General features: G+C 38.2%; 1 protein-coding gene across 2 annotated transcripts; it reads right to left on the reverse strand.

Moving 5' to 3' along the window:
• Nucleotides 1-205: 205 nt before the first annotated feature.
• Nucleotides 206-16,476, reverse strand: LOC148311704 (aldo-keto reductase AKR2E4-like). Of its 2 annotated transcripts, none has more exons than XM_088256240.1 (7): nucleotides 16,390-16,476; nucleotides 13,604-13,683; nucleotides 9,008-9,184; nucleotides 6,308-6,424; nucleotides 4,977-5,144; nucleotides 3,110-3,313; nucleotides 206-2,205 (listed from the first exon to the last, which is right to left on the reverse strand). In XM_088256240.1, exons 2-7 carry the CDS (start codon nucleotides 13,673-13,675, stop codon nucleotides 2,026-2,028), a joined length of 918 nt encoding a protein of 305 aa, XP_088112366.1. In that variant the 5' UTR covers nucleotides 13,676-13,683; nucleotides 16,390-16,476; the 3' UTR covers nucleotides 206-2,025. The 2 variants fall into 2 exon arrangements, with proteins under 2 accessions (XP_088112366.1, XP_088112367.1); XM_088256241.1 differs by lacking the exon at nucleotides 16,390-16,476 and adding an exon at nucleotides 14,425-14,480.
• Nucleotides 16,477-17,400: the final 924 nt, after the last annotated feature.

Raw genomic sequence — 17,400 nt, forward strand, 5'->3', positions numbered from 1 at the left:
TGAAAAAATCACTTATATTTATTTTACCCCCCTTGGGAATCGAACCCGGGACCTCCAGAACGGTAGCCGAGCGTGCTGACCATTACACTACTATATATATATATATATATATATATATATATATATATATATATATATATATATACACACCAGATGGAAATCTATGATTCACTTATACTCTAAAAACAAATGAAACTCACATATGTAAGTTATAAATATTATAATTTTGTTCCCACAATACTTGCGAACCTCCAACACAGATAATATCATACTTTATAATATCATAACGCAGTTACATAAAATAATATATTTCTTTTTTTGTATATTAAAAGCATTGTTGACTTTGCGATATTGCTCACTCCTTTCAACAACGTCATATATCAAAAAACTTTATTTTTCAAGAGATAGTTTTAAAAGTTTAAGAATATAATAAAATGTATCAAAAATCAAACACAATATCAAACACTTGAGTGTTTGATAATGTCCTAAGAAGACGAAACGCGGAACGTATTAAGATATACATAAATAAATGTAGAATTCAATCCAACAAAAACCTTGTTTTATTTTGGATATATTACCCAACAATTCAATATGGAATTCCACCAACTGTCTGCAGTTATAATAAATAATACAATGTATTAAAAATAAATATCAAGCCACTTATTGAACTTTTTACTGTGCAACAGATCTTTTTAGGTAAAACCTGAATGTTTTTTCTTCATTTGAAAAATATTTAGTATATTTAAAAAAATAATTACACAATACCTTTTCTTCAAAATGCAAAAACAACACTTTCTGCCCTGTAGCGGGTAAATATTAAGTTAAAAATATGCCTCTTTTGCTGGGATATAGTACATTTTCTGGGCATTCCGAAAACATGCACAACTGAAAATTGACAATTTGTCATATATGACGTTGTTGAAAGGAGTGAGCGATGTGGTAATATAACTCTCTCCTTACCATTCATCCTTCGCAATACCACTTAAAAACTTTCATCATCATCATCAACACTTATTCTGACTACTGAATGTAATGAGTATTCCGAAACTGAAACTGGTAGTCACAAATAAGTGTTTATAAAAGTGGTAATACATTAATAAAAATAAAAATATTTAAAAGAATAACCCGCAAAGCCTTTATTAGAGGCTTGTCTGCAGGTAGGATAGTAAGGATAGGGAAGGTAATGTGAAAAATACATCACAAACACCCAGACCAATTTAAAATAAATCTTTCATGAATTTTTGGGTAATATATCCAAAATTAAACAAGGTTTATTGGATTGAATGTAATGTGGTGTTGGAGGCGCATGCTCCGAATTCAATGGACAGCTAGACGCACCAATGAGTCCATTCGCCAGGAACTACGCTTGGATGGCTTGACTCTGGCCAATGTCTGTACCCGACGGATTCTCCAGTTCTTTGGAGATGTTGCGCACGGCAACGAGGATAGCCTGGAACGACTAGTTGTGATCGGTAGCCTGGAGGGAAAGAGAGGGAGAGGAAGATCCCCCACACGATGGACCGATCAAATTAAGGCAGCAGCAGGAACCTCGCTGGTTGGAGCGCTACGTGCTGCGCAGTCAAGGGATAACTGGAGAAGAGTCATTGTTTCTGCAAGGGTCACAACCCTCAGCAAGGAGGAATAAGACGGAGAAAAAGACATGTATATTTCTACATGTATATGTTTATACATGACGGGTTTCGTCTTATTAAGACATTATCAAACACTCAGAGTGTTTGATAATGTCTTAATAAGAGGAAACGCGTCACGTATTAACATATACATAAATAAATGTAGAATTCAATCCAATAAACCTTGTTTAATTTTGGATATATTACCCAACAATTTAATATGGAATTCTACCAACTGTCTGCAGTTACAATAAGTTTCATGAATTTATTTTGCACTTGGCTGGAATCGAACCCGCAAAGCCAGTTTCCCAGTTCAGCGTCTACCCAACTATGCCACGGCGCCTGTCATAAAGTGAACGATTAATGATAAGGAGAAAGTTACAATATATTTAATTTAAAACGGGTAGAGCGGATGGTCTCTCCAAGCCACGACTGCTACGACCCTGAAGTCCTGGTTGAATTTGTCAATCTTCGCAATCTCCTCTTCCGACAGGTGGAAGTCGAAGACATCGAAGTTGGTGGCGATGCGCTGAGGATTCACCGACTTGGGGATGACGGCCGCTCCGCAGTCCAGCTGAAAAAATACAACTCTTAGCTTCTCCATCATAAAGTAACTGTTACGTAGAGCAACTTAGTTCAAAAAAAAATATGGACACACTCAAAATGTAAATAAATTATCTAGTCAAATTATAAGCTTAAATAATAATAATAATAAAATAATAATAATAAAACCCTTATCCGCACCCCAATGGTGCATAGGGCACTGTGTCATATAAACGCAGTGTTATCTTGATCGTTTACACATGAAGGAAAGGTGATCAGCCCTCCGCTTCAGGTACCAGTCCATGGTAATATTGAATAAATATTACAGTGAAAAAATCACTTATATTTTATTTTACCCCCCTTGGGAATCGATCCCGGGACCTCCAGAACGGTAGCCGAGCGTGCTGACCATTACACTACGAAGGCGGACGAAAATAATAAAAATTAAAATGATATTTTCTGGTGTTTCTCATGTGTGTGATTATAATCCAGGATTCAGACCTCACATAAAAATGGCGACGCGTGTGCCTTATTTTTTTTTAATTTTTAAAATGAGGTCAAGGGATCATGCATCCCTTATGTCACTGCCGCCATATTAAATCTATTGTGACTTCCCTCTGTATCATAGCTCACTCCCAAGACCTGCGTGAGTCATGTAACTCACGACCTGTCTTGGTGGTAGGAGCTTCACCTTCTAAGAGTCCAGTAGTGGTCTTCCAAGGATGTGACCTCGTTTGCGAGCAAGTGCGTCACAATTAACGCACAGGCCTTGGAGGCCTTAATTTACATACGCTCTACGTAACACACATTGAAAGCTGTCCCACCGCGTTCCCAGACTTGCTTAAACGATCACGGCTCCCGTGTCCATACAAGCATCGTTGCCCATGTTAGTACAGAGTTGCGTCAGTCGCGCTTGCCATAACAGAACAGCTTACCAAGTATCGCAGGACCACCTGCGTGGTGGACTTGCCGTACTTCTCCCCGATGCTCGTGAGCAAGGGATCCTCCAGCCCGGGAGCCGGAGAGTCCTTGTTGGCCTTCATCTCCGGCATGGAGCCGAAAGGACTATACGCGGTGACCAGAATGCCCTGCTCCTTGCAGTACTTCAGCATCGCCTTTTGGGTCAAATTGGGATTCATCTGCCAGGGAAATAATTATACAATTTATTATCATTAACACATTGTTTGCGGGAAAAGCTAAAAGCGTCTTTTCCACACTGTTGGTAGAGAGCGGGAGATGATTGCAAGAGTTCTATTAGCTTACTTTGGGTAGAGCGCGAGAGACGCCTGCAAACATTGTACAGATGGGAATTGGGTGTTGCGGCTACTTGTGATTAGTATACTGAGGGTCGGGCGGCAGACTGTCAGAGTATAATTAGGGTCCTTTTCCATACTGTCGGTAGAGAGCGGGAGACGCTTGCGAGCGTTCTATTTGCTTACTTTAGGTAGAGCGCGAGAGACGCCTGCAAACATTGTACAGATGGGAATTGGGTGTTGCGGCTACTTGTGATTAGTATACTGAGGGTCGGGCGGCAGACTGCCAGAGTATAATTAGGGTCCTTTTCCATACTGTTGGTAGAGAGCAGGAGACGCTTGCGAGCGTTCTATTAGCTATGACACAGAGGGAGGTCATAATAGACCTAATATGGTCGCAGTGACATAAGAAATACACGATCCCTTGGCCTTATTCTTCTTCCTGTCATATCCCAGCTTATTGCCCCTGTAGACTGCTGGGGTCAGCTCTCCTCGTCCTCAGGCTGTAGGTCTTTCTGTCATGGACAACGTCACCTAGGCCATGCCTTGGGATCATGTTATATTCCTGCAGCATCCATGAATTCCTTGGTCTTCCTTAAGATAACTTTCGAGGAAGATCTCTTATAATTTAAAAAAGAAAATAATAAAGTAAGTACTGTTAGGTAATATATCCAAAATTAAACAAGGTTTATGGATTGAATTAGAGTGTTTGATAATGTCTTAATAAGAGGAAACCCGTCAAGTATTAACATATACATAAATAAATGTAGAATTCAATCCAATAAACCTTTTTACTTATTATTTTTTACAAAAATGTTAATAATAATAGTATATATATGCACTAAGTGCATGTTTAACCTCGGCTCGTAACGCATGTCTGTGCTAAAACCTTAAGTGCATGTTGGTCTTCGGGTCGACCGAAAATCGCATGCGTTAAACATTTTATGTAGTTTTAAGTGTGTAATTGGTGCTGTGGTGGTGAAGGGTGGTATTGTTTGCATGCTGTGGTAGTGATTGTCCTGACGAAGAGACGGGCACGTCTCGAAACCGGTAGACATAAAAATCTCGGTGAGTGGTTATATACTAATATTATTAACATCTTTGTAAGAAAATAAATAAGTAAAAATGACTAACCACAATGTAAATGCTTTAAATATTAATAATAAATAATAATCAAACCCTTATTCGCAGTGCCCTATGCACCCCAATGGTGCATAGGGCACTGCGTCATATAAAAGCAGTGTTATCTTGATCGTTTACACATGAAGGAAAGGTGATCAGCCCTCCGCTTCAGGTACCAGTCCAGGGTAATATTGAATAAATATAACAGTAAATATATCACTCATTTTTATTTTACCTCCCCTGGGAATCGAACCCGGGACCTCCAGAATGGTAGCCAAGCGTGCTGACCATTACACTACGGAGGCGGACAAAAATATTAATTAAATTGAGAATAGCAATAAACCTCGTTTAATTCTGGATATATTACCCAACAATTCGATATGGAATTCTACCAACTGTCTGCAGTTTCAATAAGTAAAGTAAGTACCTCGACTTGGTTGACGGCCGGTGGAACGGTGCAGTTCTCCAGCAGCCTCTGCAGCTGCGGGATGGAGAAATTGGAGACTCCGATGGTCCTCGTGAGGCCGAGCTTCAGGCACTCCTCCATGCCCTGCCAGGTCTCCAAGTAGTCCACGTCTGAATACGACCCATCCTCCTGTTCCAAACAAATCCGGATAGATCCAAAACATGTCTTACAAATCGCTCACTCCTTTCAAGAACGTCATGAATCAAGGAACTTGATTTTTCAGGAGATCGTTTTAAAGTTTAAAAATATAATACAATGTATTAAAAATGAATATCAAGCCACTTATTGAACTTTTTACTGTGCAACTGATCTTTTTAGGTAAATCCTGAAGGTTTTTTCTCCGTTTGTAAAATGTTTAGTATATTTTTAAAAAATATCAAAACATGCCATTTCTTCAAAATGCAAAAACAACACTTTCTGCCCTGTAGCGGGTAAATATTAAGTTAAAAATATGCCTCTTTTTCTGGGATATAGCACATTTTCTGGGCATTCCGAAAATATGCTCAACTGAAAATTGACGATTTTTGATTTATGACGTTCTTGAAAGGAGTGAGCGACATATTTGATATAATTTGTCTGTTTTTTTACTTTTTTTTTTTCATTTTCTGAATTTTGTTACATTCGACGACAATACTTCAACGTGTGGGATACAGACTATGGAAAGCTTGTGTGATGGATACAGCAGAAGAGGTCTGAAGATCTTTGGGTTCTGTCATCTTTGGGTTCTTCATCTAAAACTTGTATTCTTGAAATTTCCACATACTAATGGTTGTGCAGATTGGGGGGACGGTATCTTTACTCTATCGTATCTCCTTGTGTATTGACTTCTTTATCCCGCATTCATTGTTTTCCCGCATTCATAGTTTATTTCAATAGGTCCCTTTTAAAACAATAGATAGAGGTTTCACTGTATTTTTTTTTTTTTATTCATTTAATATATTTACATTTTTATTTATAACATAATACATTTGAATCATTTATACATATGGAGATGAATCATTTAATGAATTATTTATACATATGTGCTCTTGTGCTTGGAGAGGGACTTACACTCGTGGTTTAATGTAATAAATAAAAGATATAATATTTTTTTTATATATATTTTTTTTTAAGATTTAAATGTACGGAGCTTTAATTTTATTCTTAAGGACTTTTATACCATCTATTTTTTTATTTCTTTAGGGAGTTTATTGAAATGTTTGATTGCCAAATATTTGAAAATTGAAATTGAAGGCTGAGGACACGGAAGGCCGGCCTGCCCGAGCCATGAAGACGAGGAGTCGTGGACGTACCTTGGTGGCTATCGGCCAATGGATGAGGTACAGGTCCACATGGTCCAGCTTGAAGCGGTCGAGAGACCTCCGCAGGGACTGGGCGACTTTTTCCTTCTCGTGACCATCGTTCCACAGCTGAAACAGAGTTTGACAACAGTTGGAAGCTATTTACATCAAGGTTTTTACATGTTTCCTGTATTTTTATTTTTTTTAAACCCTTATCCGATGGTGCATAGGGCACTGCATCAATAAACGCAGTGTTATCTTGATCGTTGACACATCAAAGGAAAGGTGATCAGCCCTCCGCTTCAGGTACCAGTCCAGGGTGATATTGAATAAATATTATTCTTCTTCTTCTTCTTTCCATGTTCGCTCCCTAGGTGGAGCATATGGCCAGCACAAGACGTCTCCAAGTCACTCTGTCACGCGCCATCTCCTTGGCTTCCTCCCAGGTCAGTCCGGCGTCCCCAAGTCCCGCTGAGTATAGTCGGTGAATGGGCACCGGAACCCTCGGGGTTGGAAGAAGAGTCACGAGGGATTGATGCTCTCAGGTGGCATTCTAAGGACATGTCCCAACCACGTCCACCTTCTCCTCTTCAGGACTTTATATCAGAGTGAAAAATCAGTTACATTTATTTGGGAATCGAACCCGGGACCTCCAGAACGGTAGCCAAGCGTGCTGACCATTACACTACGGAGGAGGACAAAAATCTCTAAAAATCACCGTTTGATAGATATATATATTTTTTTTAAAAACCCTTACCGCACCCCAATGGTGGATAGGGCACTGCTTCATATAAACGCAGTGTTATCTCGATCGTTTACACATGAAGGAAAGGTGATCAGCCCTCCGCTTCAGGTACCAGTCCAGTGTAATATTGCATAAATATTAGAGTGAAAAAATCACTTATATTTATTAAACCCCCCTGGTAATCGAGCCCGGGACCCCCAGAACGGTAGCTGAGCATGCTGACCATTACACTACGGAGGCGGCCGTTTGATATATAAATTAAATTAGAGTTTACAACATTTTGAGTGTGTCCAAATACTTGTTCACAAAATCTGGATTATCTCCAATTACAGGAGTTATTTTCATATTATTTTTTGACATCTCATCAAAGATGAACACACCTATTGGTGAGATGAAAATAAATGGCTTCTTTTCATCCCACCAATAGATGTCTCTACCTTTGATGAGATGTCAAAAAATAATATAAAATAGAGTTCTACAAATTAAATTCAAAATATATAAATAAATGGGTATTATATAGGTATATAGCATCAAAAAAACAATATCCTTATCATTCATTGTTCACTTTGTTTTTTACCATACCACAAAGTCATCAATGCTTTTAATATACAAAATAAACTACAAAATAATATTATTTTTTGACATCTCATCAAAGATGAAGAAGAATATGGGAGTCTGGGCATTCACGGGGCTTACGACCGTCATAGGCTGGTTTAAGTGATCACTTTACACACGTGTAACATTCACCAATTCTACCCATTATTGACAACCACACTACTCAAATTCTTGGAAGTTCTATATTTATGAACCAATTTAGAAACCTTGTTCATGAATCACTAAAACTTCACTAGAGACATCTATTGGTGAGATGTAAAGAACCTTTTTACTAAGCAGAAACTCTTATATTAGTATGTGAGATCCGAATCCCAGATTATAATCTTATGAAAATAACTCCTGTAATTGGAGATAATCCAGATTTTGTGAACAAGTATTTGGACACACTCAAAATGTTGTATACAAAATAATAAATAATTTATGAGGCAAATGTTAGCGGGAAAAGAAGCAGAGGAAGACCGAGAAAAGCATGGCACGATCAGGTATGCCAAATACTTGAAAGTGGTCAGGTTAGGAGTCGTGACAATCGGCGGGTATGTATGAGGAGATGCATGAACGTGGAAGAGGCGAAGAATGTTTGCAAGGACAGAGTGGTGTGGCGCTCTATTCTCTCTGCCTACCCCTGCGGGGAAGCGGCGTGATGGTTAGTTAGTTAGTTATAAACTACATGGCACTTGACAACTACATTGATGATTGAAGAAAACACTTGTTTTAATACCACCTGAGTTTTATTAAAGACTACTAGTTTCAGAAGCTAAACTTCCATCATTCTGGTCTGAATAAAAGTTGAGTTTTTATTCAGACCTGAATGATGGAAGTTAAGCTTCTGAAACTAGTAGTCTTTAATAAAACTCAAGTGGTAAAAAACAAGTGTTTTCTTTAATCATTGTAACATGTCGCTCACTCCTTTCAAGAACGACATAAATGAAAAAACTTGATTTTTCAGGAGAATGTTTTTAAAGTTTAAAAATATAACACAATTTATTAAAAATAAATATCAAGCCACTTATTGAACAGCTTACTATGCAACAGATCTTTTTAGGTAAAACCTGAAGGTTTTTTCTCCATTTGAAAAATATTAAGTATATTCAAAAAATACCTTTTCTTCAAAATGCAAAAACCAACACTTTCTGCCCTGTAGCGGGTAAATATTAAGTTAAAAATATGCCGCTTTTGCTGGGATATAGTACATTTTCTGGGCATTTCGAAAATATGCACAACTGAAAATTGACAATTTTTGATTTATGATGTTCTTGAAAGGAGTGAGCGATGTCTCACCACAAAGTTAATGCCGAAACAATTAATAAAATAACTACATTGATCGTTCCACCCCCCTTGCTGGTTGTACATACCTTGGTAGTCAGGAATATGTCTTCCCTTGTGACAGTTCCGTCGGCTATCTTGCTCCGGATCCCGCTCCCTACCTCCTCCTCGTTGTCATAGAAGGCCGCCGTGTCAATGTGCCGGTATCCACAAGCGATGGCGGCCTCCACGGCGAGCTCGCACTGCTTGTTCTTGCTGCCGCCGCGCTGGAATCGTGACAGAAGCTGCTTTAAAGAGGTATCTAGTGCCTAAACTGAGGAGTATGTTCTAGTGAATAAACTGCATTTGAGAATTGTGTTCTAGTGGATTCAATTGCATTTGAGAAGTTTGTTATAAAGAATCGGACTGAATTTGTGAAGTGTGTTCTAGTGAATTGAACAAAATTTGAGAAGTGTGTTGTAGTGAATAAACTGCATTTGAGAAGTGTGTTCTAGTGGATTCAATTGCATTTGAGAAGTTTGTTATAAAGAATCGGACTGAATTTGTGAAGTGTGTTCTAGTGAATTGAACAAAATTTGAGAAGTGTGTTGTAGTGAGTAAACTGCATTTGAGAAGTGAGTTCTAGAGCAGTGTTCCGCAAACTTTCTCCATTCTTCTTCTTCTTCATCTTGTTGTAGGCGTTGTGGCGATGTCGATTCCCAGTTATCGACCCATCTCTTTGGTGGTCTGCCCGGGAGTCGATGTTCTATTCAAGGTACCAAATTAAGAAATTGCAGAGGTGCATATTTACCATATTATGGTAACATATTTAACATATTATGTTCAATGCCAAATGTGAGCCTACTCAGCTGAGCGCAGGCAATCTGTATTTGGAGCGATTGTGTTATTTTCGCAAAACTAGACGTTTGTTCCGCGGCACACCAACTAATCACCGCGGTACACCAGTGCGCCGCGAAACACACGCGGCGGAACAATGTTCTAGTGCAGGGGTTCCCAAAGTGTGCGCCGCGGCGCCCTGGGGGGCCGTGAGACGATCCTCTATCATTATCCGAAACCACAAATATTCTCTTTTTTGCTGTTCTCTTTTTCACTTCTGGATTATTATAAGTAGAATAAAACTCATTTTCATTTCAAACTGCTAAAAGTCCTCTCGGTAGGACGCTTATGGCGACCGTAAAATGGCCGCTAAAATTAACTGTGAAAGTTTGAAAGTCCTTATTGAAACACCTTACACATACGTATATATATATATATATATATATATATATATATATATATATATATATATATATATATATATATATATATATATATATATATATACAGTCCAGGGTCATATTAAATAAATATTAGACTGAAAAATCACTAATATTTATTTTGACCCTCTTGGGAATCAAACCCGGGACCACCAGCATGGTAGCCTAGCGCGCTAACCACTACACTATAGACATATTAATATATATATATATATATATATATATATATATATATATATATATATATATATATATATATATATAGTCACTATATACATATTATATATTCCAAATAGTAAAGAGGGGGGCCGTAACAGAATACCGTACTTGTTGGTGCGCCGCGAGCTGAAAAAGATTGGGAACCCCTGTTCTAGTGAATTAAACTGTGTCCGAGAAGTATGTTCATTTGAGAAGTGTGTTCTTGTGAATCTAAATTGCATTTGAGAAGTTTGTTCTAATAAATTCAACAAAATTTGAAAAGTGCATAGTAGTGAATTAAATTGCATTTTAGAAGTGTGTTCTAATATATGACAGTTAGAAAGGCATAAGGCCAGACAACTGTATTACAGCTATGTGATCAGACAAGAGGCATACAGTTAGACAGCTGTATGACTGACAGGCATTTAGTTACACAGGTGTATGACAGTTAGACAGGCATAAGGCCAGATAACTGTATTACAGCTATGTGATCGTACAAGAGGCATACAGTTAGACAGCTGTATGACTGACAGGCATTTAGTTACACAGGTGTATGACAGTTAAACAGACATAAGGCCAGACAACTGTATTACAGCTATGTGATCGGACAAGAGGCATACAGTTAGACAGCTGTATGACTGACAGGCATTTAGTTACACAGGTGTATGACAGTTAAACAGACATAAGGCCAGACAACTGTATTACAGCTATGTGATCGGACAAGAGGCATACAGTTAGACAGCTGTATGACTGACAGGCATTTAGTTACACAGGTGTATGACAGTTAAACAGACATAAGGCCAGACAACTGTATTACAGCTATGTGATCGGACAAGAGGCATACAGTTAGACAGCTGTATGACTGACAGGCATTTAGTTACACAGGTGTATGACAGTTAGACAGGCATAAGGCCAGACAACTGTATTACAGCTATGTGATCGGACAAGAGGCATACAGTTAGACAGCTGTATGACTGACAGGCATTTAGTTACACAGGTGTATGACAGTTAGACAGGCATAAGGCCAGATAACTGTATTACAGACATGTGATCAGACAAGAGGCATACAGTTAGACAGCTGTATGACTGACAGGCATTTAGTTACACAGGTGTATGACAGTTAGACAGGCATAAGGCCAGATAACTGTATTACAGACATGTGATCAGACAAGAGGCATACAGTTAGACAGCTGTATGACTGACAGGCATTTAGTTACACAGGTGTATGACAGTTAAACAGACATAAGGCCAGACAACTGTATTACAGCTATGTGATCGGACAAGAGGCATACAGTTAGACAGCTGTATGACTGACAGGCATTTAGTTACACAGGTGTATGACAGTTAGACAGGCATAAGGCCAGACAACTGTATTACAGCTATGTGATCGGACAAGAGGCATACAGTTAGACAGCTGTATGACTGACAGGCATTTAGTTACACAGGTGTATGACAGTTAGACAGGCATAAGGCCAGACAACTGTATTACAGCTATGTGATCGGACAAGAGGCATACAGTTAGACAGCTGTATGACTGACAGGCATTTAGTTACACAGGTGTATGACAGTTAGACAGGCATAAGGCCAGATAACTGTATTACAGACATGTGATCAGACAAGAGGCATACAGTTAGACAGCTGTATGACTGACAGGCATTTAGTTACACAGGTGTATGACAGTTAGACAGGCATAAGGCCAGATAACTGTATTACAGACATGTGATCAGACAAGAGGCATACAGTTAGACAGCTGTATGACTGACAGGCATTTAGTTACACAGGTGTATGACAGTTAAACAGACATAAGGCCAGACAACTGTATTACAGCTATGTGATCGGACAAGAGGCATACAGTTAGACAGCTGTATGACTGACAGGCATTTAGTTACACAGGTGTATGACAGTTAGACAGGCATAAGGCCAGACAACTGTATTACAGCTATGCGATTAGACAAGAGGCATAGAGTTAGACAGCTGTATGACTGACAGGCATTTAGTTACACAGGTGTATGACAGTTAAACAGACATAAGGCCAGACAATTGTATGACAGCCATGTGATCAGACAAGAGGCGTACAGTTAGACAGCTGTATAACTCAGTTAGAGAGGAATACAGATACATAAACAGGCATACGGCCAGACAACTGTGTGACAGCCATGCTATTAGACAAGAGGCATACAGTTAGACAGCTGTATGACTCAGATAGGCATTTAGTTACACAGGTGTATGACAGTTAGACAAGCATAGGGCTAGACAACTGTATTACGCTATGTGATCAGACAAGAGACATACAGTTAGACAGCTGTATGACAGTTAGACAGGCATGCGATAGACGACCGAAACTGACCTTCTGCTGAGCCAGGGTGGGGAGGGCAACACTGCCACTCTCCGAGAGATCAAAATTTAGCTGCACACCAAATATATATTAATATATTAGTACTAGCGTTCTACTCCGACACAGGGTTATTGTACATCAACTAACTAATCAACTGACCGTCACGCCGCTCTCCGCGGGGGTAGGCAGAGAGAATAGAACGCCGCACCAATCGGTCCCCGCAAACAATCATCGCCTCTTTCGCATTCATGCATATCCTCGAACACACACACCCGCCGATTATTGTCACTCCTGACCTGACCGCGCCCGAGTATTCGATGCACTCGATCATGTCAAGTTTTCCGCGGTCTTCTTTTGCTTCTATTTCCAACAGCAAGGTCGCTTTCAAGTATGATTCATTTAAAAAATGAACATTTTATTATTCTGCGCTGTATAATAATTAATACTTATATACACATACACACACACACATACACACATACAAACACACACTACATACATATACACACCTATACACACACATATACACTTATATATCTATACACACCTTTACACCTATACACACCTATATATACCTATACAAACCTATACACCTATACACCTATACACCTTTACATATACCTATACACCTTTACATACCTATACACACCTATACACATTTATAAAAAACCTATACACACCTATATACATTTATACATACCTATACACACATATACACCTATATACACCTATGCACACCTATACAAACTTATACATACCTATACACACATACATACCTTTACACACATTTATACACACCTATATATATATATATATATATATATATACACACCTATATACACACACATGTTGCCTTAACCATGCAAATAAATATTAAATTTCATCTCATTTCTTACCGCATATGTTCCCAAACCAAAGACTGGAATGTCCACACCGTTGTTCAGTTTCACCGTTGTCGATTTCGCCATTTTGGATTCTGGAAAAAATTATCAGAAATAAAAAATAAAAAACACACATTCTTCATTCAATTTGGCAGCCATCTTGCAGTAATAAAAGCAGTGTCATCTCATCAATAGATGTCTCTAGTGAAATTCTAAGTGATCCAAGTAGAATGTTTCGAAATTAGATCATACATCGCTCACTCCTTTCAACAACGTCATATATCAAAAATCGTCAATTTCCAGTTGTGTGTGTTTTCGGAATGCCCAGAAAATGTACTATATCCCAGCAAAAGAGGCATACTTTTAGCATAATATTTACCCGCTACAGGGCAGAAAGTGTTATTTTTACATTTTGAAGAAAAGGTGTTATTTAATTATTTTTTTAAATATACTAAATATTTTTCAAATGGAGAAAAAACCTTCAGGTTTTACCTAAAAAGATCTGTTGCACAGTAAAAAGGTCAATAAGTGGCTTTATATTTATTTTTAATACATTTCATAATATTCTTCAACTATAAAAACGATTTTCTTAAAAATCAAGTTTTTTTATATATGACGTTGTTGAAAGGAGTGAGCGACATATAGAACATCCAAGAATTTGAATAGTGTGGCTGTCAATCATGGGTAGAATTGGTGAATGAGAATGTGTGTAAAGTGATCTCAAGGGACAAACCAGCCTATGGCGGCCGTAAGCCCCTTACATTTCCTTTCATCCATATTCTTCTTCATCTGTGTTGACATGTCAAAAAGTATTATGAAAAACAGTGTGTACTTACGACAATTCACGTCACAATTTGTCAAAAGGCTTGTGTAAATGAGTGATTAGATTTCTTAGTAAGATGTGTTTATCTAAGTCTTTATAACCCTTCCCTTACGGTGACAAAAACTTCCGCGTGCACCGGGGATATGTATTTTGTACACCATATGAAAATGTGATTTAAAAATGGGAAAATATGAATATTCCTAACTATTGCTTTTACTGACCATTCAATTCAATTCAAACCCTTATCCGCACCCCAATGGTGCATAGGGCACTGCGTTATATAGACACAGTGTCATCTTGACCGTTAACACACGAAGGAAAGGTGATCAGCCCTCCGCTTCAGGTACCAGTCCAGGGTAATATTGAATAAATATTAGAATGAAAAAATCACTTATATTTATTTGACTCCCCCTGGGAATCGAACCCGGGACCTCCAGAACGGTAGCCGAGAGTGCTGACCATTACACTACGGAGGCGGTCAATTACTGACCATAGTCGAAGTTAAAATGTAAAAAATTTGTAATGTTAGCTCTGGTAAGTATCTGAAAACAAGAAAAAAATACATCGCAAGTAGCCGCAATAGCTGGCGTAGCGACACGACCGCCGCGTAAGACGATCTGCGCACTACTGGCGCAGTATACATGCTACGACATGCGCGTATACGCAAAGCGCGGCACGCACGCACACACTGAGAAACGTTTGTGTATCGGTGATTTTATCCCTGATTTTTTCATAAATTATTTATTTCCGTCGCTGCAAATGAATATCTTTATACTATAATCCTTTCATGTAATACATGATTATATTACGGAGGAATACAAGAATTGTGAGCCCGTATCTATTATATTTTATATTGATATTCTCATTATTACAGTCGAGCTGTAGTAAATACATATCACCGCGAGGGGAAGGTTAAGGTTATCTTCAATTGACAATTTATCAATTCTGAAATTAAATTACCGTAATAAAGAGATAACAGAATCGTAGCGTTCTTTTCAATTTACATTCCTCGCCATAACACATCATTCTTCAGTAATTCCTTCTCTGTCCAAGCGGCCAGACTATGGAATGAATTACCTCTCCGCGTAAACAAATGCACCTTCTCTAATAACTTTCAAGAAGCGTCTGAGACATTACTATCTATCATTAGGATCCTAACTGTCCATCAAACAATCGGCGGGTATGTATGAGGAGATGCATGAACGTGGAAGAGGCGAAGAATGTTTGCAAGGACAAAGTGGTGTGGCGTTCTATTCTCTCTGCCTACCCTTGTGGGGAAGCGGCGTGATGGTTAGTTTAATATATTGATCAACCTCAAAACACAGTGCTTGACTTCACTACACTTCGTGGACTAGAGACATCTATGGTAGGATGAGGATAGTTCTTTTTAGAAAATACCGGCGCTCAGAACCCATGTATAAAAAAAATACAGGCTCTCAGAATCCATGTACTAAAAAAATACCGGCGCTCAGAGCCCATATACTAATAATTTAATATTTTTTATTTTGAATTATCTAACGTCCAAGTGACTCTGAAATCTAGCTACGGCTTATGCAACACCGCTTATCATGACCCTACTCAGGCTTGAACTTTTTAAGTTTCATAGCCTATGCCTACTTGTGAGTGGATTTACTCTTTATGTTTAAAGTTACTATAATTTCATGTAATTCATGAGTGATAATTCTAGGCGAAAACACTCGCCACTAATAAATTACCGGCACTCAGGATCCATGTACTAAAAAATACCGGCACTCAGAACCCATGTAATAAAAAAATAACGACACTCAGAACCCGTGTACTAAAAAAAACAGCGCTCAGAACCCATGTACTAAAAAAATACTGGCACTCAGAACAATGTACTAAAAAAATACCGGCACTCATAACCCATGATCTGAAAAATCATTCAACAAACCTTTGAAAATCGGTTGAGAATTATTTTGAAAATTTTACAAAATTAATACTAAAAAATTAGACATACCGGAAATTTTTCAATATATAAATTATTTAATCAATTTTACGACGAATTTGTACTATGTGACATTGACACTGATAATGACATTTCAATAAAACTTGCCAACGCAAATAAAATGTTGCAAAATTAAAAAAATATATATCTAAAGTAGGTACATATTACTTTTTTTTATGTGATAAAATCTCACCTATTTTCTTTATTAGTATACTACTGCTCCGTGGATCTTCCTCTAGATGTAGAAGAAGACCAAAGAATTCATGGATGCTGCAGAAAGATAACATGATTCCAAGGCGTGGCCTAGGTAACGTTGTATATGATAGAAGGCCTGTGAACGAGGAGAGCTGACCCCAACAGTCTGCAAAGATGATATGTTTCGATGTAGCCAGGAAGAAGAAAAAAGACTACTGCTCCTACTACCATTACAAGACGGTAGAGCGCCACACTCGTCTACCCTGACACACACTGCTAACTTTCTTCACATCTACACGTCTAGTCATACGTGTCTTCCGGTTACGTAGAGTTTTGACACGAATTTCTTGTTAGTCGCATGTTAAAAAATACAGTGGAAAGATATATTGCTATCTAGTTACCTTACAAGACAGTACATGTTTGTCGTTCTGACTTATAACGCATGTGATTAATATTATGCTTAGTCATTAAACTAAACTAAACTGAATAAAAGGTGGTTTTTCACTGTAATATATATTCAATATTACCCTGGACTGGTACTTGAAGTGGAGAGCTGATCACCTTTCCTTCGTGTGTTAACGATCAAGATAACACTGCGTTTATATGACGCAGTGCCCTATGCACCATAGGGGTGTGGATAATTGTTTGAAAAAGAAGAATTACTAAATTCTGGCAACATAATACTAAGTATTATTATTACACGTTAAAATCAATCTTCATGAACGTCAAAAAGTGCGTGGAATTGACCCCCAAATATAATAAAAAATACCCATCAAGCATATGACTGACATCTAGCGAAATAACCAGAAATCATTTGGTTTAGCAATT

The sequence above is a fragment of the Brachycentrus maculatus genome, unplaced genomic scaffold (genome assembly GCF_059751285.1).
Source record: "Brachycentrus maculatus isolate JH-2025_06_01 unplaced genomic scaffold, ASM5975128v1 h1tg000059l, whole genome shotgun sequence".
Classification (NCBI taxonomy): Eukaryota; Metazoa; Arthropoda; class Insecta; order Trichoptera; family Brachycentridae; genus Brachycentrus; species Brachycentrus maculatus.